Genomic DNA, 25,645 nt, shown 5'->3' with positions numbered 1-25,645 from the left:
AAATAGTATTATTTTTATGTTAATATTTTATTGTTAATTTTTTATATTATTATAAACATTATGAATGTATGGTCACATTTTATTATATTATAGAAATTATGGAATTTTTCTTCTTAAATTCACTATGAGATAGTTTTGTATGGAATGGAATTACACTTTAATTAAAATGACTGAAAATGAAATCCTGAAAATAATAAAATTGTTTATTGCCACCGACATCCTAGAAGTTTACAATATATCCGAAAAAAAATATCAAAAAGAGAAGGAAAAAATTATTATAAATCATATCTTTATAAATATGGAGGAAGTTAAATTTAATAAAAGCGTTTAATAGTTCACCATCTGGTTTTCTTCTAGACATATCATAAAATATTTTTATGTTATACGTGTTTATTTCAGTAAATGTTATAACATGTTTCTGCCATTTTGAATATCATCTAATGAATTACACAGTTCTTAAAATTTCAATTACAAAATTGATTTCTTATAAATTATTATGTGGTCTGAAACTAAAGTAAACAAGATTATGAAATTATTTTTCGTCTTTTTTTCAAATATATTTAATACATATACATAGAAAAATGAAAAAAGTAGTAATTAAGAATTTGATTAATAATATTACTAACACTTTTTAAACAAAAATTAATTCTATAATTAAATTCTTCGTCTCCGTTTTTTTAAATTTTGAGAGTGGGAAAAATTTGTTATTTAGAGTCTAACAACCCAATTCTTATCCACAAACTAACAATGATCAGCAGGTCGTTTGTTAATGCAAGGAATAGAAAATAATGAGGTGAAAATATTTCCTGTCAAATTGAATATTTTGTACAATTCTTATTTTTCGAATAAAAATGTTTTTTACTTCAAATATACGATGACGAAAAAGCAAACACATTTTGAAATAAGCATCAAGAAAAATAAGATTAGATTTCTAAAAAAACACTTACAGTTTCTGGAGAAAATATAATTTAAATCATTACAGATTTTAGCACATGCTATTGAAAGTCTATTTTACATACCACATTTTGCGAAACAAGATGGGAAAGTACTAATATGTTTAGAGCAAAAATGGGAAAAACATGTTTTTTTTTCCTCACCAATTATTCAAAATAATACTTTCATATTCATTTTCATTATAATTGGGTCTAATGATATAAATTTATTTTCCTAAAAATAAAAGAAATAAAGAGTAATAGGTAAACAAGGAAAAAAAACATTTATATATTCATTTCAAATTTTCTCACTCAGATATTAATTTTATTTTATTTCTATTCAAACGATAATTTTAGAATAACTGAAAAAAAATCTTATTTGTTATTAAAATGTTAAATTTTTAAAATATTATATTTTCAGAATTTGAAAATATGATTTAAATTATACAGTAATGAATAATTATCGAATTTCATTAATATTAAATATAGTAAAAAAATAAATTTTCTAATTTTCTAAAAAAAAACATAATTGATTGAATTAAAAATAAAAGAATAGATTCAAAAGATATTTTTAAAAAGTTATTTTGCGTATCTTCTCATCGTTATCTTTGGGAAGCTAATTTACTTATTGCGATAGAAGGTTTTCTCATTATCATGATATTGTAACATTTTTAATTATAAAAAAATAATTTATCTTACAAAATTTGAAGTTTCCCTCTAATCTGAAATTTTAAATATAATAGATCAGCTTACACAGTAGCACTGTTTCCAGAATCAATTATAATTTTTTTTTTTATTTTCCTTTTATGATCTTTTTTAATTATCCTTTAAATGTAGCTTTTTCTTTTTTTTACAAAGCATTTTTAGTGCATTTTTTAGTTTCAGTATTTTTAGTTGTTTCATTTTAGAAACAACATTTTAATAAATATGTGAAATAGTGGTTATATTTTTTAATATTAGCAATACATTTTCTCTTTCATATCTTAAATATTGATATTTGTTTGATTTACTTTTGTCAGATATATCTAAACTTCTTTTAAATATAAATTTGTCATTTCTAAAATTCTGACTTTTCTATTAAAATATGTTTTTACATGATTTCAGACTTCAATATTGTTTTTTTTTGTATGTAAAAACTAGTATATTAATTCTAAGTCAGACAAATTATTAATATCATGAGCAATAAAAATTCCAAATATTGCTATGATTATTTTGGAAAATTTAAATGTACATGTGAGAAGTTATTAAAAACCGGAACTTCTCAATTAATTCTGTTGAATGAAAATATATTTTATTAATACTAAAGAAATTAAATAATTTTTCTTGAAGGCTACATCATATTGAACGAATAAGTATATTCAGAATGAAATGGAAAACTAGATTAATATCCTTTCACTTAGTTTTCCCAACGATAATTAGCTGGTGAAAATTTAGAAAAACAATAATAATAATAATTTTTATATTCCTAATTAAATATTTATTTCAGAAAATTGAATTCATGATTTTCTTCCTCAGTATGGAAAGTAAATTAAATATCACCATAAAAACTGCGTAATAACTACACATTTCAACTATTTATCATTATTTTCAAAGAATATATTAACAGGGGAATTTCGAACACTATTTGTATCACAGAAATTAATTTCATCACTTAGTAGAAAATCAATTATAAATTTCTAAAAGTTTTAAGAAATTAAACACATCATCAATGCATTTTATATGACAAAGAATTCGAATAATGTAATTGAAATAAATATCTATAACGCTTCTTTAAAAAGATAGCTAATTGATAAAATTCAAAATTCATGCAATTAAAATACAAAACCATTTTTTTTTTGTATTTTTAATTTATATTAAGGGAAAAAAAATTAATTTACAATTTTCTGACAAACAAGGATGAAATAGAAATAAAAACTTCGCTTATTAGATACATTTATTTTATTTTACAAATACTACAGTATTTTTTGAGAAAAATTAATTGAAAAATTCTAACTTTTTAAAATTTTATAGAAACTTATTTTAGTAACTGCAAGGAAAACATATCTATACTCTTTTAATAAATTAGATACTACATTTAAACATTTCATATGGATATGGTGACTGTTGTATAAGACTATTGAATACAACTCAGAAATCAACTCAAATAATGCTGGAAAATCGAGCTTGCTCTTTTTTACAGAAGGTCAAAAACCACAAAACCTTGTCATACAACACAGAAATCAACTCACATAATCCTGGAAGAGCGAGCTTGCTCTTTTTTTACAGGAGGTTGAAAACCAACCTTGTCACACAACACAGAAATCAACTCGCATAATTCTGGAAGAGCGAGCTTGCTCTTTTTTACAGAAGGTCAAAAACCACAAAACCTTGTCATACAACACAGAAATCAACTCACATAATCCTGGAAGAGCGAGCTTGCTCTTTTTTACAGAAGGTTGAAAACCAACCTTGTCACACAACACAGAAATCAACTCACATAATCCTGGAAGAGCGAGCTTGCTCTTTTTTACAGAAGGTTGAAAACCAACCTTGTCATACAACACAGAAATCAACTCACATAATCCTGGAAGAGCGAGCTTGCTCTTTTTTTACAGGAGGTTGAAAACCAACCTTGTCACACAACACAGAAATCCACTCACATAATCCTGGAAGAGCGAGCTTGCTCTTTTTTACAGAAGGTCAAAAACCACAAAACCTTGTCATACAACACAGAAATCAACTCACATAATCCTGGAAGAGCGAGCTTGCTCTTTTTTTACAGGAGGTTGAAAACCAACCTTGTCACATAACACAGAAATCAACTCGCATAATTCTGGAAGAGGGAGCTTGCTCTTTTTTACAGAAGGTTGAAAACCAACCTTGTCATACAACACAGAAATCAACTCACATAATCCTGGAAGAGCGAGCTTGCTCTTTTTTACAGAAGGTTGAAAACCAACCTTGTCACACAACACAGAAATCAACTCACATAATCCTGGAAGAGCGAGCTTGCTCTTTTTTACAGGAGGTTGAAAACCAACCTTGTCATACAACACAGAAATCAACTCACATAATCCTGGAAGAGCGAGCTTGCTCTTTTTGACAGAAGGTTGAAAACCAACCTTGTCACACAACACAGAAATCAACTCACATAATCCTGGAAGAGCGAGCTTGCTCTTTTTTACAGAAGGTTGAAAACCAACCTTGTCATACAACACAGAAATCAACTCACATAATCCTGGAAGAGCGAGCTTGCTCTTTTTTTACAGGAGGTTGAAAACCAACCTTGTCACACAACAAAGAAATCAACTCGCATAATTCTGGAAGAGCGAGCTTGCTCTTTTTATATAGGAGGGCAAAAACCACAAAACCTTGTCACTTTAAAAAAATATAAACAAGGAATATTTATGCAGTTTCCACAGTATAATAAGTACAATTGAATGAGGATATATTAAAGTAGTATCAAGTTGCATGACGACTATATGATTCAACACCCCGATTTTATCTAGTTGAATACGGACATGCAAGTTCTGAAACTTGCTACTGAAGTTTCATCACAGGAGAGCTAGTTACCATAGATGTTGACTCAGGAAGAAAAGCTCTTGTGTGGCCCTCGAAACTTGTAAAATTCTAAATTACAAACACCAATCACAGAAATAACAGAAAATGAGTTTTCGGACAAAGTAATGCGGTATTTTCTCCACATAGTATCCAATCCTTCACTTGCAAAATTCTAAATTACAAATACCAAATACAGAATCAAGAGAAACTGCGTTTTCAGAAAAACAATACTGTATTTAACGCGACAATAACCTAAATCTTCCGTCGTAAAATTCTAAATTCTAAATACTAATTTCAGAAGCAACAAAAATTGGGTTTTCAAACAACGCAATACGGTATTTGCCCCAAATATTATCCTGTGCTTAACTTGTAACATTCTAAATTACAAATACTAGTTACAGAAGCAACAGCAACTGGATTTTCAGACAAAGCAATGTGGTATTTACAGCAAATATTATCCAATCCGTCACTTATAAAATTCTAAATTACAAATATGAATCATAGAAGCAACAGAAACTGGGTTTTCAGACAAAGCTATACTGAATTTAACGGGAAAATATACAGTCTTTCAAATACTTGATTAAATTTACATAACAAGTTGGAAATATTTTTACAATAGCATACTACTTTTTTAAATTGTCATATTTGTTAAGGAATTAACTGATATGAAGTTAATTCCTTAAAAAATATAAACTTTTTGTTATGTTTTATTTTAATGTTTGTTTTTGTTTGTTTGTTTATTATGACTTTTTGTTTGTTTATTTTAATGTTAAGTTTAACTTTTATGGAATAACTGAAGGCTGAAGCATTTAATTTTAAAGTTGGTTAATACGAATGTTGTTAACTTGACAAAAAAAAAAAAAAAAAAAAAAAAAACTAAATAAGTCAATGGAAATTTGATGTTGTTTAATAGGTAACTTACTGAATTACAGTGGTTCAATGGATTAACCAACATGCATAGAGAGCTTAATCCAAAAATGACAGTCAATAATTCTTTATTAATTATATTTGCCTTAAAATTTAAAGTGAACTGGTTTACCATTTATTAACGAAATACTTAGCCAAGATGGTGATAACAATTCAACTCTTATAACAACGACAAAGAACTATACAATTTCAGATTTCGAAAACTTTACTATAACTAAAGTGTAAGAACATAATTAATTGTGACAAACCTTAGAAAGATGCAACTAAAATTCAAAATAATTTTCTTACATTTTTAAATTTTATTCTAGAAAAAAATTAAGATTTAGTACTCTAACAAACGAGAACGAAATGCGTGTTCATTACATTATTTCTGTTGAACATTTTATCCACTGAAAATTGATGGTGAAAGTAAGGAAAAAAGAAATAAATCCACCCTGAATCTTCTGCCTTTTACTCTAAAAATATACCAAATTCGATTTATTTCTACATTCAACAAGTAATTTTAGTTTATTTTTAGGAAATTCAAGAAAGGAATTTTTAATGTGTACATTTTAAAGCCGAAGGGATTCAGACGCTAATGGGAAACAGCTAAATTGAAACTTTATTCTTCCCTTCTTATAATTCCAAGATAAAAGTAAAGAAATTTGCATACAATAACAAATCCTTTGTGATATCACAGGGCTGATGAGAGAGTTTCAGACATAATTCCGAAAATTTCGTGTTATTTTAATTATAAAAAGTCATCGAGGAATATACGAAAAAAAAAAAGATTCTTTACTGGTTTTATAAATTTTCTAAATTAAATGGCTTTTCCATTCTTCGAAGCTTTATGTGGTAAAAAGATATTTTGTTTGGAAAAATTCTTTCAACGTTTATTTTTGATATGTGTTTGCTTCTACTGTATATAAGCTTTGATTATATTAGTAAAAACCCTATATTCTGATTTTCTAGTGTTGCAGTGTTTATGTTTTGATTTATAAGGTATTTTTTTAATTAAAATCCATTAAAGGAATCAAGTATACTTTTCTCTAATTTATTTATTTTAAAGACTCTTATTAATAATAGTTATGTGGGAAATGAATAGGAAAAGATATGTTTATATGCGGAATGTATTTACAGGATTATCAAAAATTCTTGAAAAATAATTAATTGACACAATAGAGCCAATCTCTCCGATTTAATACAAATGTCCTTTCATACGACGCTATTTAATTGTATGCTAAATAATACATAAGCTAAAAATTAATGCCGTTTTTATTAAACGGAAAGTACGGAAGATTTTTGAAATCCAAATCCTTTAATCCTTTAATCCTTAAACCTTAATCTTTTAATCCTTTAAATCTTTAATTATTCAACTAATTTTAGATAATGAGCATTATTTTGAAATGTTTATCTAGAATCATTATTTATATTTATATAATTATTTTTTCTAATGTGTATTATTATATTATTATTATTTCTAATGTGTATTCTTATATTATTATTATTTCGAATGTGCAATTATTAATGAAAATTTAAACTTTGTTATGTAAAATAGCCTTTTTTCTATCCAAAGAATAATGTTTTTTAAAACTTTTAGTCACAACTTTTGGTAAAAATATCCTTTATTCTTTTCAGGAATTCGTAATAAATGTACATAATCGATTAACTTTGGTCTGTAGTAGAATTTTTTGTAGTTTTAACGAATATAGTTCCACGTCTCATGTGATTTATGACATTATATTTTTAATTGCATGTCCTAGGTTTCCTTTTCCATTTCGTAAAATAAATTTAAAGTTAATGCTAAAATTTTAGGTCTTTGTCAGATTAAACAGCAAGGGATTTGTTGAGACATAAATCATAAATATTTCATTTAAAAAATAACTAACTTGTAGTTTAATAATTTTAAATATTATTTTGTAAATTCAGATTGGCAACAGTGATATGTTGTGGAACTTTTGAGTTTGCTGTTTAAAACCGACACTAGAATTTGAATGAAAATTAGTTGATGTTAATTTGATAATATTATTTATAATGTAATAAGATTTCGTTTTATAGTAAGTTACTCTGCATTTCAATTTTGTTGACACATGAACTCAACAGATTAATCTCTAAAAGATTTATATAGAATTGGAATTTAATCAGTTTCCGAAAATTCAGTGATGCATTTTTCAGATATTTTCAAAGAATTTTAAAGAAAGTCATTTTACAAGATGATTTTTAATATGTTTTTAATTTCATAATTTGGCGAAACTTAAGAGTAGAAAATTTGCAAAACATTTGAAACTAAATCGAGCATTAATTTGAAATTTTAGAATTACAGGAAATGATAACATACATTTCAAAAATATTTCCACAATTTTTTATCTAGTGTATTTCTTTTTAGTAAAAACGAATGATATAAGAATTGAACCATTTTATATCAATGTGGGAAACATATTAAAAAAGCGTCCACAAAACTGACCAAAAGCTGGAAACAATTCCCAGCAGGAAATTTGGCACTCACATAGCAAATTATATAATTTAAGATTGTCATTTAAAAAAAATACTAATTTTCTTCTTTTAAATAACAGAAGGTTCATCTGTAAAGATAAGCAAGGTTATTAAAGTTAATTAAATCAAATGCATCAGATTTTAAGTGTAAGTTTCTCGGCGTTATTTTATTTATCTTTTGTGACTATATGTAATGAAAAGTTTCAAGTCAGTAAATTAATATTCCCATAAAGTAATTTCAAAATAATTAGTTTGTTTACATCCTACTTAAGTTCAGATATCATATTTGTTTATCAAAATTCGCAAAAAATAATAATAAATCAATTAAAAAATTTCTTTTTAATATATGTGTTGAAATCATTATAAAAATATAACAAAATATGAAAAAAACCTCTAAAGTTTGTAATCCTTGTATTAGCACAAAAATCAATTGAAGCAAACTCATAGACTAAATAGTTTTTGAAAAATTATATCATATATGATTCAACTTCATATTAACTTCGATATATTTCTGAAATGGTTTCAAATGAAGATTCTGTTTCTTTGGAATAGTTTGTTTTATGTTGCTGTTGTTTAACTTTCTTCTATTTGAAGATTTTATTTTTTATATCTTATTCCTTCGCCAAGGTTCATAGAAACATGAATTATGATATTAATTAACTATGTGATGCTCATTCGTTTTCTATGAAGTGTCAATTTCAGTTGCAATTTTAAACTGAATAGAGAATTCCTTGATTAATTGAAAATTTTCACTTATTAAGAATATACTCGAGACAGGCAGATGGATGGCTCTAAACGTCAAAATGTAACTCTGAATAGATAGGGTATGCAAAAATAGTATGAAAAAATGCAGAGAAATTACTAAATAATCGTCGGACCACATTCACTATAATTCAAAAAGTTTTAAAACTTCGGAAATAAATAATTACTCAAAGAAAATTGATGCATTTTATTACTTTTTTTGACAATTACAAATATTCTGTGTACTCTGCATTCATTATGTACATATGTTTCTAATACAAAATCAAATTTTCCCCCTATGTATATGCTCATGCTATATTTTTGGGTACACATATGTATTCATCAAAACGTTGATGATGCAGACTTAGTCCTAATTGCAGATGTTTAACTATAGGATCTCAGTGATGTCTTTGCAATATTGTGCTCGCCCACCGAGGGGGGAACCTCAGAGATAAGGTCAAGATGCTTCCGGTATGGTAGTTAGTTCTCGGCATCCTGGTGAGTACAGAAAAAAGGGGGGAGGTTACTTCTTATTGATGACAGACATGCTTCCCACTTAAAGGGTTGTGCAATGGCCGTTGATAGCCCTTAGGATTCACCCACAGTTTCAGCCAGTATTGCTGTCTTTGTGGTCCGATCAAACAGATTAATCCATGTGCCTTAATGGCTGGTCGGAGCAGCGGATTAAGGATAAGGTTACAGAATTGTGCGGCACTCGGATTATTTAATCATCATTAAAACATCGCTCAATATCTTGAGCTGATTTAGGAAGTTCATTCCTTTTTGCAAGAGCGGCACGTAATGTATCTCAAAAGAAGAAATCGCTTAATTATGAACAATATTGAGGTCTCCTAAAAAGTGCTAAATTTTCAGCAACATCGTCCAATGAAACGTCTCATGAGGTACTTCTAGTTCAGATACAATGAATTTTCACTGTATCAAAATGATGGAGCCTTTTTCTGTTGGAATTTGAAATTGGCATAATCCAAGTGGAATTATGCATATTCTGTTGAATTCAATTGTATGCATACTATTTTGAGATAAATGAGGCTCAAGATAATATGTTTTATTTTTACTGTTCAACGCAAGAATAGGTTTGTGCTTCATTAGCTAATTCAAGTAGAAAAGTTAAAGCATATAAACAAAAATCTCTGCTTAATTAGAAACAAATATTAACTCTTCTCCTTTACCCCCAATGAGTATTGAAGACTAAAAATAAATTTGATAAAGTTATATGACATCAAATATTCTTGATTATTTTCATTAAATAATATATGTTTATAATTAAGTAAGCAGTTGATTTTTGTATATATATGTATTAAGCTATGCATTTTCATCCTATTCTGCAAATTTATGGCCTCTTTTAATTCGTTATCTTCTAAAATTAATTTCAAAATCAAATAGTTATTCTAAGTTATCAATTAGTGATTAAAAATTGTTGATTAAAAATTAAAAATACTGTTATTAAATATCTTAAATAAATTGAATTTTTCTACTAAAATCTCAGCATTTTAAAGGGAAAAAAATATATTTTGGTTACTTTCCCAAACGTTGAAGGATATCCACTAAATAATTCTTTCAAAACGCATCTGTTGCGCCTATTCTTCAAGGCTATCTTTAGAAAATTCGGAAGTTTCTGCATAAATATCTTTGGTCTGACACTAAATAAAATACTATTTTAAAATGCAAAGCAGTGCCATCTGGTTGCAGAATAATGTATCATGCTCTGAAAAAAAATTCGCTCTTCACGCTTTTTTTACTGGTGAATATTTTTAAACTGAAGTATTTTGGAAAGCGAATTCTATTCAATTCCGTAACAACATGAATATTTATACCGATAAATGTTTTCTTAATTTTTTTAATAGCATTAAAATTTTAAAAGCAGAAATTATATGATCAAGAATGTTAAACATGCAATGAATAGAAAGAAAATATTCGGTTAAATATGAAAATATTCCATCGTTCGTAGTACAAATGCAAAAGTAACTTAGTCGAGAAAGCAGAAGAGATAGGAGCTTGATTGGTGAATGAATAATAAGGCAATTTTAGTTTCTATAAAATCAAGATTATATATTTTTCTTTTTGGTTCTGAAACATAAGTATCTTTACGATTGTAATATTAAGACATTTTTTTCCAAATGCTCATTGTATAATATGTATTATAATTCAGTGGTTGCTAAATATAGATTATTGCTTCGCTGTTAGTGGTGTAGCCATTATTTAAGTAGTGGCACGACACTGATTATTATCGTTGAAGGGTGGGTGGAGCGATTGATAAAATGAAATAATCTTCTAAAATGCATTAATTAATTTCCTAATGCATAATTAGTCTAAATCCTAATTAGTTTACTAATTTTTTTATCTTAATTCAGCCAATATTAACTTCATTCTAAAATGTTCTCTAATTTCCTGATCCAAATTCCACCTTTTTTTTTTTATTTAATTAATGCAACGGAAGCGCTGTAAAATTGCTGACATCGACAAGTTCCCACACTCTCAGTGAAAGGATAAAAGTTTGTATATCTAAACAAAATTCTTGCATAGATCCCTATAATTCGCTTACCTAAATCAAGAAATAAAGAAATTCCTATCAAAATCTCACAGTATATAATCATGGGGATAAATATTTCATTCGAGGACGTGTTTTGTCCTCGCTTCTGCTTGTACATAAAATATGCCTCCCGGGAAGGAATAAAAGCGAAGTTTAAAATTCCGAAAGTAACTTCTCTCTTTTCGGCCTCTGCTTAAAATTAAGTTTACATAGGTATATTAGATACTGAAATCGTAAAATAATAAAATGTCAAAATGACACATTGCAAATTTTGCAGTTCTTGCTTTATATTTTATTTTTGATAAAACATTAAAATTATGTCTACAATGGTTGAAAATTGATGAAAATCATTCTTTAAAATGTTAAAATAATTTGTAAAACTTATTTTTAATTCTAAATATAATAAAACCATGCAGCTTCATAGTACAATCATGACATAAGTAAGTAGAATGTGGCTCTGACTACCTTATACAGACGCGTGCATTTGTTGAGGGGGAAGGAGACAAAAATAAGGAAAAGAGATCACGTCGCGGAGAAATGATAGGGCTATTGCAGGAGATTCACTCCCAGCAGGTGGCCTGCATATCACATTGCTCATTATTTAACTTGAGAATATAAATGCATGCTTACTAAAGTTTTTTTTTAATAGTGAATACTGTGCAAGAAAAAAGTATAAAATTACGCGCAGTGATATAAAATGCATGCAGCGCCATCTGCTCTCTTTTCATTGTTATTCGTAACAATTATACTAAATAATATAATTCAGCGCACTTTTTCCTAGCAGGTGAATATGGAATTATGAATGAAAAAAAAACGCAGTCAAACCTTGCAAATACATTTTTTATTGACTTCCATATCGTCTTTTTTTGGAAAAAAACTTATAATTGTATCAAACCAAACTGTTCTTAACTGTATCAGAATATATAATTCTTAAATACCACTCATGAATTCAAAAGGCACATATTAGAATATAGAAAATATAATGAATTTTCAGAATCAAAATACAATTAAAGTTTTGTAAATTTTGTATTTTAATTACTTCTGGGGGAAAGATAATATAAAGATCGATAGTATCATGCACTTTTTCGATTATTTGCAAACGAAGTATACGTAGAAAATGTAATGTAATTATTAAAAAATTCGAAGTCGAGATTTCGTCGAATCTCCACTTTTCAGAACACCCTGAGTTCAAAAAAGCAGATTTTTGAACTACGCCTGTCTGTCAGTGAACTCAATATTTTCAGCTGGGCAGATGAAATTTGGTAGGTATTTACAATAAATTTGCAGATTATTATCAAATTTTGAAAGAGTTCCATATACAGGGGTTCTTCATGCCTGGCTTTCCGAGTATAATTGAATACATTAATTGCAGAATATAAAGAGGTAGACGAATGAAATTTGGTATACAGATTTATATCAAATTCAATCTAAATTTGTCGAAGGATTGGCATTTAACGGACTATACTTTCTCATGTATTAAGCCTAGTAACTCAAAAACTCAACTGCTTGAAAAAGGAAATTTGTTTTATGATTCCGTCCCGTAATTAAAGGGCCTTTTTTTGTCAAATTTTAATTTCAATCAATTGAAAAAATGAAACATTCAAAATATATTTACTATATATATATATACTCATGCGAGACTTTGAATATAAAAATGTCAGTACTCGTGACATTCTCAACGAACAGTTGATACAGGAAATCAATCTTTGTCAATAAATCGTTGATATACAGTTAATATGAAAGTACCAGAGTATGGAATATGTACGTTGGAAACTTTTTAACCAATCGTTTGAAACCAAAATTTGATATCAAACGTCAATTTTTGCCACAATATTATATATCAAATTTCATTCATTTGCTTTCGATTTGCTTCGTTTGAATCATTACGTTTACTTGCGTGAGAAGGTACAGAAAGTCATTCTTTGACTGAATCGGTTTCAAATTTAGTACGAATCTTCATTTTCAACGATAAATATATACACCAAATTTGATTCTGCCAAGCTATTTTCGCTTTTCAGTTACCAAATTCACTTATAATCGTACAGCTGGACAATTTCCTCCGAGTGATTTCCGTTCAAAATGTGACTGCATTCTACAAATTTCATGTAAAGTCTAGTATCACATTTCATCCATCTAGTTCGCAGGAGTTTTTGAATTATTTTATTCACAGACAGATGGGCAGATATAATTTCAATTTTCTTTTCTTTCCGGCTCAGAGAAGTCGGAAATGAAGAGAATAGTAAAAATTTCGAATTTGATTATATTAGCATGCTTTGTATATGAGAGAATAAAAAAAAGACTATAGCTCTTGTGAGCAGAAATAAGAAGAAAAATTCGCTACAAAAGAAAGCTTAAAATTTCGTTTATATGCGAAATAAATACCCGATATGTCTTTCCTTGGTTACACTATCAGTCTTTATAAATTATTCCATTTCTAGCCAGATATTATGATCCTCTGATGCATTCAATAGTTATCTGAATCTTCTAAACTGCTTCTTTAATCTCCAGTTCATTTAGGTAATGTCTTAATCTCGGCCTTAAAGCTTCCTTTCTGCGCAACAGCGAAAAAAAATTGGAAGAGAGTTATTGAGAATATTTCATGTGACAAGAGATTGTCACAATGTAAAATAATTAAATCCGCAGAAACATTCTTAAATTTTAAAATTGTTTTCTGTATCGAGTTTTAAATTATTTCTCCCTAATATTATTTACATGAAAGAAATGTTTATTTCTTAATGATAAAATAGCCTTGATCTGTTCTGTATAATTACATGTACGTGATAACTTTAGGAATTTCTGTATGTGATCATTTTAAGAATTCTAAATTATCTCTTTCAGTGTGTTCCCAAGTGTATGTAGTTTATTGCTACGTAAAATTACAACCTCAATTTCTAATGTAACGTGATGCTTATAACAAAAAAATTAATTTTGATTAAAAAAAATATGATTAGAGCTATCTTTAACATATCCTTGCTTTTACCAAAAGATAAGTGCCTAACTATGGAATTGATTTCCAGTTTCTATAAAAACTGTACATTAATAATTTATTAATCAGAATGGAAAGCAAATTATTAAATTTTACACTCTTTTTAATTTAAATACTTTAATTTATAAAGGCCAGTTTTTTCCTACATACAACACACGCATAATTTTTTAAAATTATATTCCATATTTATAGAGAATTTTAATAATCAAATTTAATGGAGTTTTATAATATAAATATGCTTTCAATTATCAAAATAGTGTCATCAACAGGTGTTTCAAATATCCCATGACATTTACTATTTAGTAGACTACAGTTAGATACTGTGCAATATGCTTTAAGTCATTCAATGACTGTCATTAGATAATGGAAATTAGGCTTTATATCATGCTAAAATATATGCTTTTTAGTGGACTATCGTTAAATACTGTGCAATATGCTTTAAGTCATTCAATGACTGTCATTAGATAATGGAAATTAGGCTTTATATCATGCTAAAATATATGCTTTTTAGTGGACTATCGTTAAATACTGTGCAATATGCTTTAAGTCATTCAATGACTGTCATTAGATATTGGAAATTATTCTTTATATCATGCTAAAATATATACTAAAGTCATGCTAAAATATATGCATCCAATGACTATTATTAAATGAAAAAAAATTATACTTTTTATCAAGCAAGAACTAGATAAGAACTTAGATAATGAAAAGTATACTCCTTATACCATATTTGAAAAATAATCTGTGATACTGCTCTTTACTACTCTTGAAAATCATTCAAAAACGTATTTAAAATAAAAAATATATAATGAAGTCATTTTTTTTCTTTGGTTTTTCCCGACTAAATTTTTCTATAAACATTCTTTTTGCAGACGCCCCCGTCTGTAAGGAGAACCAGCAAATCACGTACGTGGTGGGTCTAAATGAAAGCGTCGTCGTCAGATGTGAAGTCGAGGCTCAACCCACAGACGTCACCTTTAAATGGGAATTCAGCAACACTGTCCACAAGCATTATAACTTGCAGCACACCAGCGAAGGAGTGGTCAGCAACGCCACCTACATGCCCGTCACCCCAGCCGATTACGGCACTCTCTTCTGCTGGGCAAACAACAGCATTGGACATCAACAGTCTTCGTGTTTTTTTACAGTCATTGCACCAGGTGAGACCTTCCTGCTATTTTAAAAAATTGACTAATATTCTTGTGTCAGGCAATGAGGAAATCAAGGTTCAATTATTGCATATAATTTGAGGAAGAAATTCTTTCATTTATCCAAAGAGAACAAATTTATCTTTAAAAAATTAAATCAATTTTTGTAAACTTTGAAAATATATCTAAGTGCAGTACTGCCTCAAGCAATTGACGATTCGACCGACAAGCTTATTGTACTCTTTAACTCATTTAAAATGCCGGTGTCCGGCCTAGGGGTAGCGAGTCTTCCCCGTGATCTAGGCGCCCCGGGTTCGAGTCCTGGTTCGGGCATGGTTGTTTTCTTCCTTGTGTCCTCTCTGTGAAGTGCGTGAATGACCCCCCTGTAAAAAGGGGTTGTGCAAGCGAGTGTGTGTGTGCTATCTTCATTTGAGCTAGAAGACAGACTTCTGCCCTCGGGTGCTCAGGGGTCTTTACCTTCAGAAGCTACTGCACAAAATTTGGCTTAAAGTAGTCAAACGACAAAAAAAAAAAAACTCATTTTAAATTAACTCTGTTGCAACAAATTAATTCTTCCAGTCGTCATTTTTTGCATTTGACTTTGAAAAGAAATTTGATTTAAGCTTAAATACTGCAAATGAAGAAACAAGAACAAAACTTCCCTTGTTCATTAAAACAAAAAAGACTACTCTAGAACCTCCTCCTATAAATTTGATTGCATATCGTTCGAACAGAACTCTGAAAACGATATTAAAAAAACTTTTACTCTTGTCAGGTATTTTAATCGTTTGTTTCATTCTTTCTACCTATAGAAAACTTCGGAGGTTAAAAAACTTTTAGTTCAAGTACTCCGTAAGCCTTTTTCGTACATTCAAAGAATTCAATTTTTTTCTAAAATTTTACATATAAGCATTTATAAAACTTATTCTATGGTTCAATGCGAAATGGTCTTAGCGAGAAGAGTAACAAAAATAAATTATTTTACTAGGAAGAAATTTGTTTGTAATTTTAGTTAGTAATAAAAGAACTGTTCCAATATTATCCGTGGTTGCAGTGCAGGACTTTTGACTGGGTAGCTGATTGGAAAGCTAGACTGAAAGGGTTCCAGAAGGAAATCAATTAAAATCATTATTTACTCTTAATTATAAGTAATTATTTACTCTATTTTATAAGTAATCTCATCGTCAAATTTTTATTTGGTGTAGAATAAAAACATTAACATATTATTCATCGCATTTTTAAAACATAAAGACTTAATATAATTTTTGTATGTGTCCTTAAATAAATAACTCCTGTTAGATATTTTGTGTAGGCATTCTCATCATCTTTCTAACTTCAATATTTATAAATTATTTATTTTGTTGAAGAACCATCCTATAATGTACGGTTTGTGAAGCATTATTCCATATGACGTTATTTTACGCCTTTAACCCTTTCTAGGGCCGTGGGAAGTATGCTTCCCACCAAATTTATCAATCTTTGTATGAAATTATGTATGTTGGCATAATTTCTGACAAATTTTTTTAGTAAGTCAGAAACTTAGATGCTTCAGTTCTTTATTTCGGAGAAAATAATGTGTCTTGATTTGTTACTTAATTATTAATTAACTAAATTAATTAAATAATCAAATTAAATTTATCTAATAAGCTAAATGAATCCTTTTTCTTATTCTAATTTCAAGCCTAAAATATTTTGACATAATATGACTAGAAAAAATGGCCCTTTAAAGGGTTAATCGACACACACCCGCACGCACGCACGTTACAAAATAAATTAAATAAGGTTCACTTTTTAATCACAATATTTATTAAATGTTTTAAAAATTAATTTATGAATATCACCAAGCTAGGTTATTAATTATTAGCTATATTTAAAAATATCATGTTTTCTGACTTTGGCATATAAATGGTTGATTCGCTTTTTTTTTCTCTTTTTTTATAATTAGAACCTTAAAAGTAAGAGGCATTAAATATAGATACTTATAACAATCAACAAAAATATCTAATGCTCAAAATATTACAATGGTTTGAATCTAAAGATTGTATCGACTGAAAGTAATGTCGACTAAATATGCACGACCGAAAATATATCTCCTCGGAATTTCATGTCACAGAGTCGATTGTGTAGATCATTCAGCCCATTGAAAAATACATTCATCTTTCACAGGCAATTAAATACCGTATTCCGGGAAATTTCTCTCCGGCCGTTAACTTTTCGTTTCATCAAACCAGTAGAAATGGTTATTAAGTGTTAAATTTAATAAATGGCACTGCTTTCCACCTTTTCAAAATTGAGTTTAAGCCAGTTGGAGTGGTCTCTTCAAAAAATTCTCGCATACTCTCTAATAAATTTGTCATGCCAGAGAATTCTTACATTGCATTGGTATAGAATAGTTACGAAATATGAACCTTTTCCTGAATTTAGCTTTTATCTATCCTTGGCGAGCTATTTGGCGAAATCCCTGGAATGCGTTAATAGTATCTGAATTTGAGATATATACGTTTTTCTCAACTTATTGAAACAAAAATGTATCACAAACTTGCACTTGCATTCACAAAATCCCAAACTAAATTTGATATATTGAAGTCATTATGTTTCTGAATTATCGCTTTATCCGCAGACTTTATTTTGAAAGCGCAAAGCTTTTTGAAAGCGCAAACCGACAGACAGTCAACTTGTCATTGAATTTGGCTAAAAATTTGGCATGTGTGTCTACAGTATAGATGTTAATCTGTGTACCTAATTTTATCTATCTTGCTCACTTCGTTTTGTAATTATCGTGTTAACTTATATAAAGACATACGGACTTCATCTGAACAAATTTGAATCAAAATTTGACGTAAAATTGCAAATTTGCAGTAAAGACCATATGCCTGTTTCCAACCGTCTAGCTGAAAGCGCTTTTGAGGTATCTTTGTCACAATTAAAAAAACAGACGGAGGGACATTTTCTAAAAATATATTTTTCAAATTCAGGGTGGTCTAAAACGTGGAAATTCATCAAAATCTCGAGTTCGAATATTTTGACGATTACTATACAATTTCTATACTACGTATAAGAGGAAGTGAAAAACATGTTTATTTGTTACTAGCCGCCTTTGGCGACCAGCCGGTTCGCCAATCTTAATGTTCGTTAAAATTTTAGTAATTAAATATTTTATGCAATTCCTACTTTAATAGCTTCTTCATCAAAATATTTTAAAACTTCAAATTTTGATTGTCATATAATTCATTCATAATATTATAAAGGCCTTCAGTCATAACGTAATATGTATCTCTCTCATTTTCTGTTAGCACCCGTAGAATTTATGCTTTAAATTAAAGTGGAAAGAATGAATCTTCAATTAATATAATATTTTTTACTGAAACAAAGCATTTTTTTTATAATCTGATTACTGAAAACAGAATCACTCAGCGTTTAAACTTTATGGGCACTAAAGAATATCTTTTTTAATTTATGTAATATCTCAAGAGTTTGTCAACAAAATTTTCTTAGATTCATTATGAGCAGATCGATTCATTAACAATGTTTAAATTTAAATGCATCAAACACTAAGAAAATAAAATGAATCGTTTAAAATAAACGGTTGAAAACAGGTTTTAAAAAAACTACTTAAAAAACGATGTACTTAAAACTATAAGCATATACAAAAAATATATAACTAACATAAATACAATTTACTTACAAAAGCACGCAACTAACCCAAAAATAATTTAAATCTTCCATTGATAACGGTTGTCGTGGCAACAATCAGAACAGAATGCGCATGCGTGAATTATCTTCGCCAGTTACGTAACGCAAATACGTGATTTTTTTCTACGCCAGTTGGGGTAACGCTATGCGGATTAGAAATTTTTAATTTCCTTTATTCTGCTTTATTTTAATTCAAAAGTACTTCAGAATGAATCTGAAAGATTGATTCATTAACAATGTTTAATTTTAAATGCATCAAACATTAAGAAAATAAACAGAACCGATTGAAATAATCCGCCGAAAAATTTTAACCCTAGCCTCATTACTGTTGGGAGAAAAAAAAAACGGAAGCCTTTCTCGTTTGGCGCTGGGGATAATGGAAGATTTTTTTGGCGGAAAAGTTGGCGGTGGGGAAAATGGAAGATTTTTTTGGCGGGAAAGTTAGTTTTTAACAAATAATTAAAATTCTAATTAAAAATTCGAAAAAAGAAACCCCAGGTGCACATTCCCAACCTCCAAGGTATACATGTACCAAATTTGGTAGCTGTATGTCAAACGGTCTGGCCTGTAGAGCGCCAACACACACACACACACACACACACACACACATTGAGCTTTATTATAAGTATAGATTTCCATTGTATCTTCATAAATAACAGTAGATATCGATTGCGAAAGCAAATGGTTTTTTACTGTATATGCATTTTCCTGTCGTCTCTTCAATGCGGGAACAGTACCAAGCATTATCTACATAATAACCGTTATGTTATTGTTCTAAATAGAAATAGGCGATTGGAGATTGGGTTCATAATTTTTTTGTTAACAAAGGCAGGAATCAAGCTGGACTATCTGATAGGCTAAAATTCTTTTAATCTTTATCGTGGAATTTCGATGAATGTTTGAATGATATACAATTACATAATGAAAGACGAACGAATACTTTAAAATGGCATTAATAAAAGCGAGCGCACTTTTAGAATACATTTACATACATAACTCTAAATCCACAGCCATTCGCTGGCACATAGTAAAGGCATGCATATCTATACTCTAATAATAATCTACCAAAGAGTGCATTTAATTGATCTACATATTAGTAGTAGATTTCGTACAGAGAATGTCACACGATTCCGATTAAAATGCTGTGAATATCGAAGCCAAGTAAAGTGGCAAGTTCAAAACATTGGCGCACAGCCTTAAGGGAAGACTGCTTTGAATTTTATAGTAAAAAATACCAGAGGTAATTTGAATTAAGAAATAAATTCATGGTATTTCATTATTTAAATGCAAAAAAGTCATAACAAATATCATAGGGATAACAGATATATATATATATATATATATATATATATATATATATATATATATATATATAAATTAGTCAAAATAGAAAGGAATAAAAATAGAATCAAAAGTACAATCAAAAATAAAATAAGAATCCAGCCTGAAGACTTTTTCAAGAGTCACCCTCTGGCAGGGATTCAAAGAAAGGAATTTTTTTCTGTGACGGGTCTGACTTTTTGTCCAACAATATTGACCCGTCGTGACAGATTGTTGGACAAAAAGTCAGACCCCTCACAGAAAAAATCCCTTGCTTTGAATCCCTGCCAGATGGTGAACCTTGAGAAAGTCTTCAGATCAGGTTCTTATTTTATTTTTGATTGTACTTTTGATTCTATTTTTATTCCTTGCCATTTTTACTAATTTGGTTATGTTCATCTGTGTTTTAGTAGTAGCAGCAATAGCGCTTTCTAAATACAATTGTTTATTTTTTAATTTGATTCAGAAATAGTTTTAGTTTTTTTCAAATTGTTTCAGAAATAGTTTTTAATTGGAATTATCATAATACTGTGATTATTTCTTATATAACATTATTTTGGTTGAAGCAGAAGGCAGGTTTGAAGACATAGACGAGACGTTGTATTTTTAATTTCGTTTTATTCTCTCTTTAATATCCATCTCGGGAAAGCAATTTATTTACAAGCAGACGCAGCGGGGCACAAAAGCAGAAGTAAAGAACAACAAAAAAGGGGCAAAAGGGACGAAACAAATGATCATTAGTCTTACATAACATGGGATTTCCGGCCACGCGCCGATGGAATACATATGTTGACCTTTGACAAGATCAACGGAAGTATCACTTTCATTTGATACGTAGTACTGATGGCTCATTGTTTTTTTACAAAGGAATTAATTAAACCGAAAGTGGAATTGGATCACGAAATAAGAAATATTTTTAGAATAAAGTTACTATGGGCTAAATTGAGATAAAGCTTTAGAAATTAATTTGGTTCACATTTGATATTTGCATGTCAAAGAAATGATAACGGCAGTGTCCTGAAATAAATATTCTGTCTAAAGCTTACTAGTTCTGTTTCAGTTCCATATAAGTAAATATTTAGTTCAACATTTGAATATTCAATTATGATATGACATTACAATAATATAGAGTTGTATATTCCTTACTTTATGAAAAAGCAACATAGCTTAGCTTAGTTACCATGCTCTTATGCAATATATATGTTTGTGCCATTTTCCTTTTTTGGCGAGAATATAAAAATTATTATATTCTCCTAATCTAATAACATTTATTTCTTCCAAAAATACTTTTTAAAAAATTTTAAACCTTCAATGCCTCACCCAAATGGGTATTTTAATTAAATAAATACTCCACGAAAATTCATCGCCGAGCCTCAACAAAAGAAAGAAAGAGGAACTGAAATTTTAATTAACCTCCCAGGCTAATCTTTCAATCACGCTTTTCTTTAAAACTTAGAGAAGAAGAATACATTCCCCAGAAGTATTAGCCCCAGACATCTCGTACCCACAACACGCAGAAGCCAGAAGCAGAATCCATCGATAGTGCCTTCCATTAAAGGGTAATAATTAGCCCAATCCATCACCCCTCTTATTAGACAGAGCTGTCAGGCGGCCGCTAGAATTTCATCCTTATGAAAGAAATGCATTTAACCACTTAACCTCAGAGCTAATACCTCATTGACATTCATAATGGCAAGTCATCGTCTTTCGCGGAGAAACATTTATATTCCAATAAACACGGATTAAAAGTTCATTTAACGAGGCCATTTCCTGTTAGCCGTACTGAATTGGGTTTTGTCTTGTGCCTAAGAGAAATGAATTTTTGTTTAAATTATTTTCGTTTATTAATTGGCAGAATTATTTCGTTAAGTGCTTCGTAAATCGTTTGAACTTTTATTATTTTTATGCATTCTTTTAGAATTTCAAACGATGATAATTTTATAATGGATTTTTTTTAACAATTCCATTTCATATACATCTTTTCTCTCACATTTTAACTCTTAAACTGAGGAGGTGAAAATTTAGGACTTAACTGGAGAGCTACGGTCTACGAGACCACATTTTGTTTACACTCATATAATTTTTTTAATGAAAGTATTAATATGAAAATCAGCCAATATATTCTGCAGATACTTTTCTTGATATATAAATATGTTTTAGAAATTTTTCTAAATATATTATCAGTGAAAAATGTAAATGCGTTTGAACATACATTTTCTTCTCAAATTACATGCCACAACATATAATATTCTTGAAAAAAATCTATTACTTTTTATATCATATTTATTTTTCCAATATACAAAGTTATATAGAAAACATTATATTCTTTTCTATATACCTTTCTATATATCTTCTATATACTTTATATTGGAAACTTCAACAATTATATGAAAAATAAAATAAAAATTAACAATAGATAAAATAAATCCTTATTTTAAATCGGCATCATTTCTACGCCGAAACTTGTCAACACTCGTAGCACAGTTTCTCGAGGGCATTTTAAACACACAGTTTAAGTATTATTATAAAAATCTTCCTACAAATTCTGTAGGTATTTCTCTTGGCATATTAATTTGTTTTAGATTTTTTTCAAAATACATTATCGCTAGAAAAATTATTTGTATTTGAACATACCTATCAGAATCAGTCAAACACGAACTTTCATCGGAAAAATCATCTGTACAGTTATCCTCATCACTAAAACTAATTTCTGTTTCATTTAAATGTCTCTAAAGTTCTCATTCATAACGAGGATCAGCAGGTTGGATGATATTTCGAGGACCAAGTTTTAGAGCCATCTTCTAAGCCTTGTATTATACTGGAGCACTAAAAGGGAGGTGCGATCTCACAGACGTCGCGCAAAAAAAAAAAAAAAAAAAGCTGAAATATTTTTAAAAGCCTCCACTGAAACCGGTTGAAAAAGTGCACTTGTAGTGAGATCACGAAACAAGAAACTACAGGGTCAATCCATTCGATTGAGCTAAAAATAGAATGGGGGTGATCAAAAGTCCATCATTAGTGGTCTGAGATACCACATTTCACCAGTTAAGGGTTAATAATGTTCAATTTTCATGTGCTTTTTTATAAATCATATTTATTTATCTGATTTTCAAGAAATTCACTTCAAATTTATAAGACATTATTTCTTAAAATATTGAAAGCGAAAATGTTTTATTTGCTATTTTTTAAAAATGTGCCAAGATTTTTTAATTATCACTTTGTCAAAAATATCTTTCTCTGATAGATAACATAATATAATTCATTAAATTTTACTGTAATTGAACTGAGATTTCTATTTTATCTTTCAAAGATAATATAAATGAATTTTTGTTTAAATTATTTAGTTTATTAGTTGGCAGTATTATTTCTTTAAGTATTTCATAAATCGTTTGAACTTCTATTGTTTTTTAATGTATTCTATTAGAATTTAAATCAATGATAATTTTATATTGGATTTTTTTGTGGTTATTTTTAAAATTTCATTTTGCATAATAACTTTTATCTCGCACTTTAATAAATCCAAACTGTTATGTTCTTTTTCATAAATCATATTTATTCTCTGAATTTCAGGAAATTCACTTTAAATTTATAAGACATCAGGGTTTATTTATTAAAATATTAAAAGAGAAAATATTTCATTTGAAATTTTTAAGAATGTACCAGGATCTTTTAATGATAGCTTTGTTAAAAGTATTGAACAGAGTTCAAAAATGTCTTTATCTGATATAAAACATAATATAATTCGGTAAATTATAGTACATTAATTGAACTGAGTCTTCTATTTTATCTTTCAAATTTAAGAAAATGAGTTTTGTTTGAATTATTTTCATTCTTTAATTGGATGAGTTATTTCGTTAAGTATTTCCTAAATCGTTTGAGCTTTTACTATTTTTTATGTAATCTATTAGAATTTAAAACGATGATAATTTTCCATGCATTTTTTAATAAATTCCATTTTACAAAAATACTTTTCTCTCGTATTTATACAGTAATTGAACTGAGCTTTCTGTTTTATCTTTCAAATGTAAATGAAATGAATTTTTGTTCAGATTATTTTCATTTATTAATTGGAAGTATTATTTATTTAAATATTTCATTAGTCGTTTGGCCTTTTACATTTGTTTATGTTATCCTATTAGAATTTAAAACAAAGATGAAAATTTCATAATGGATTTTTTTTAATTTAAATTCCATTTTACAAAAAAAGTTTTCTTTTACACTTTAATAATTCTAAACTTTCATGCACTTTTTTATAACGTAGAGTAACTCAGAGAATATTTGTTTTTCTGAGTTTCAAGAAATTCAAGATCTTTTATTTATAGTTTTATCAATATTGAGTAGAGTTCAAAACTGTCTTTTTATGATTGATAACATAAGATAATTCAATAAATTGTTACTTAATTGAACTGAGCATTTTATTTTAACTTTCAAATATTTATTAATCAAGGTACACTAAGTGTAAATGCCAATTTTTATGAAATTGGACACTTAAAAACGTAAATATGGAAATATTTATAATATTTAAACTGTTAATAATTTACTAAATAAAATATTTGTAACTATACGGTAATTAAAATTTTTTGTATTGTGTCCAAAATGTAAAAAATCAATTTATTTTAACATTATCTGCAAACTTTTGAATCGCGTTACAAATTCTGTAAAACTTACAGGTTGATTTTAATAATTTTTTTTCGCGAAAGAAATGTAGTAATCAAATCTGTTTAAGCTTTTTTTTAAATTTTTATTTATTTATTTTGATTTATTAAATTTTTGAGAATACCAAAGAAAAATCACTTGGTGTTCAACAAGTATAATCTTAGATATTGAGTGAAAACGATAGGTATATATACAAAACACATAAAAATAAGTGTTTTGTATGCATACCTATAATGAATCGTATACATACAGTGACATTAAATAAACAGAATTAAATAATATGGAATGCAAAAAATCTTTGTTGAAATAAAATTTTCAAAATCAAATACATGAAAAATAAAATTTTTGAACAGAAACAAAGCAAGAAGAAAAAATCGATAAATATATACAAAATATTAAAAATAAGGAAATTAAAATAATAAAATATTGGAGCAAACATCGTCTTTTCAGTTTAAATAAAAAGGACGAATAAGCTGTCAACATTTGTAAAACACGACAAAAAAGACTATTTGCTCTAAACAACCAAAAAACAAAAACAGGGAGGAAAGAAGAATGCGACCATGCTTATTGTTCTTTCGCTAATTATTTAAGTGAACATTTATCTGGAGCTAATTTATTGTAACTAATTTGTTAAGTGCTAAAGCAAGTATTAGGTAAAGTAAATCTCGATATCATGGAC

At 28.3% G+C, this 25,645-nt stretch overlaps 1 protein-coding gene across 1 annotated transcript in view; it reads left to right on the top strand.

Moving 5' to 3' along the window:
• The window catches only part of LOC129984706 (hemicentin-1-like), a 523,194-nt gene that overhangs the window by 380,347 nt on the left and 117,202 nt on the right, over positions 1-25,645 (top strand). Inside the window, exon 8 of the mRNA XM_056094647.1 lies at positions 15,022-15,309. Within this exon, the coding sequence (XP_055950622.1) occupies positions 15,022-15,309 (288 nt within the window). The remainder of the gene's footprint in view (positions 1-15,021; positions 15,310-25,645) is intronic.

Source organism: Argiope bruennichi, chromosome 9, assembly GCF_947563725.1.
Source record: "Argiope bruennichi chromosome 9, qqArgBrue1.1, whole genome shotgun sequence".
NCBI classification, from domain to species: Eukaryota; Metazoa; Arthropoda; class Arachnida; order Araneae; family Araneidae; genus Argiope; species Argiope bruennichi.
The sequence above is the reverse complement of the archived record's forward strand: the minus strand, read 5'-3'. Positions and strand labels throughout refer to the sequence as shown.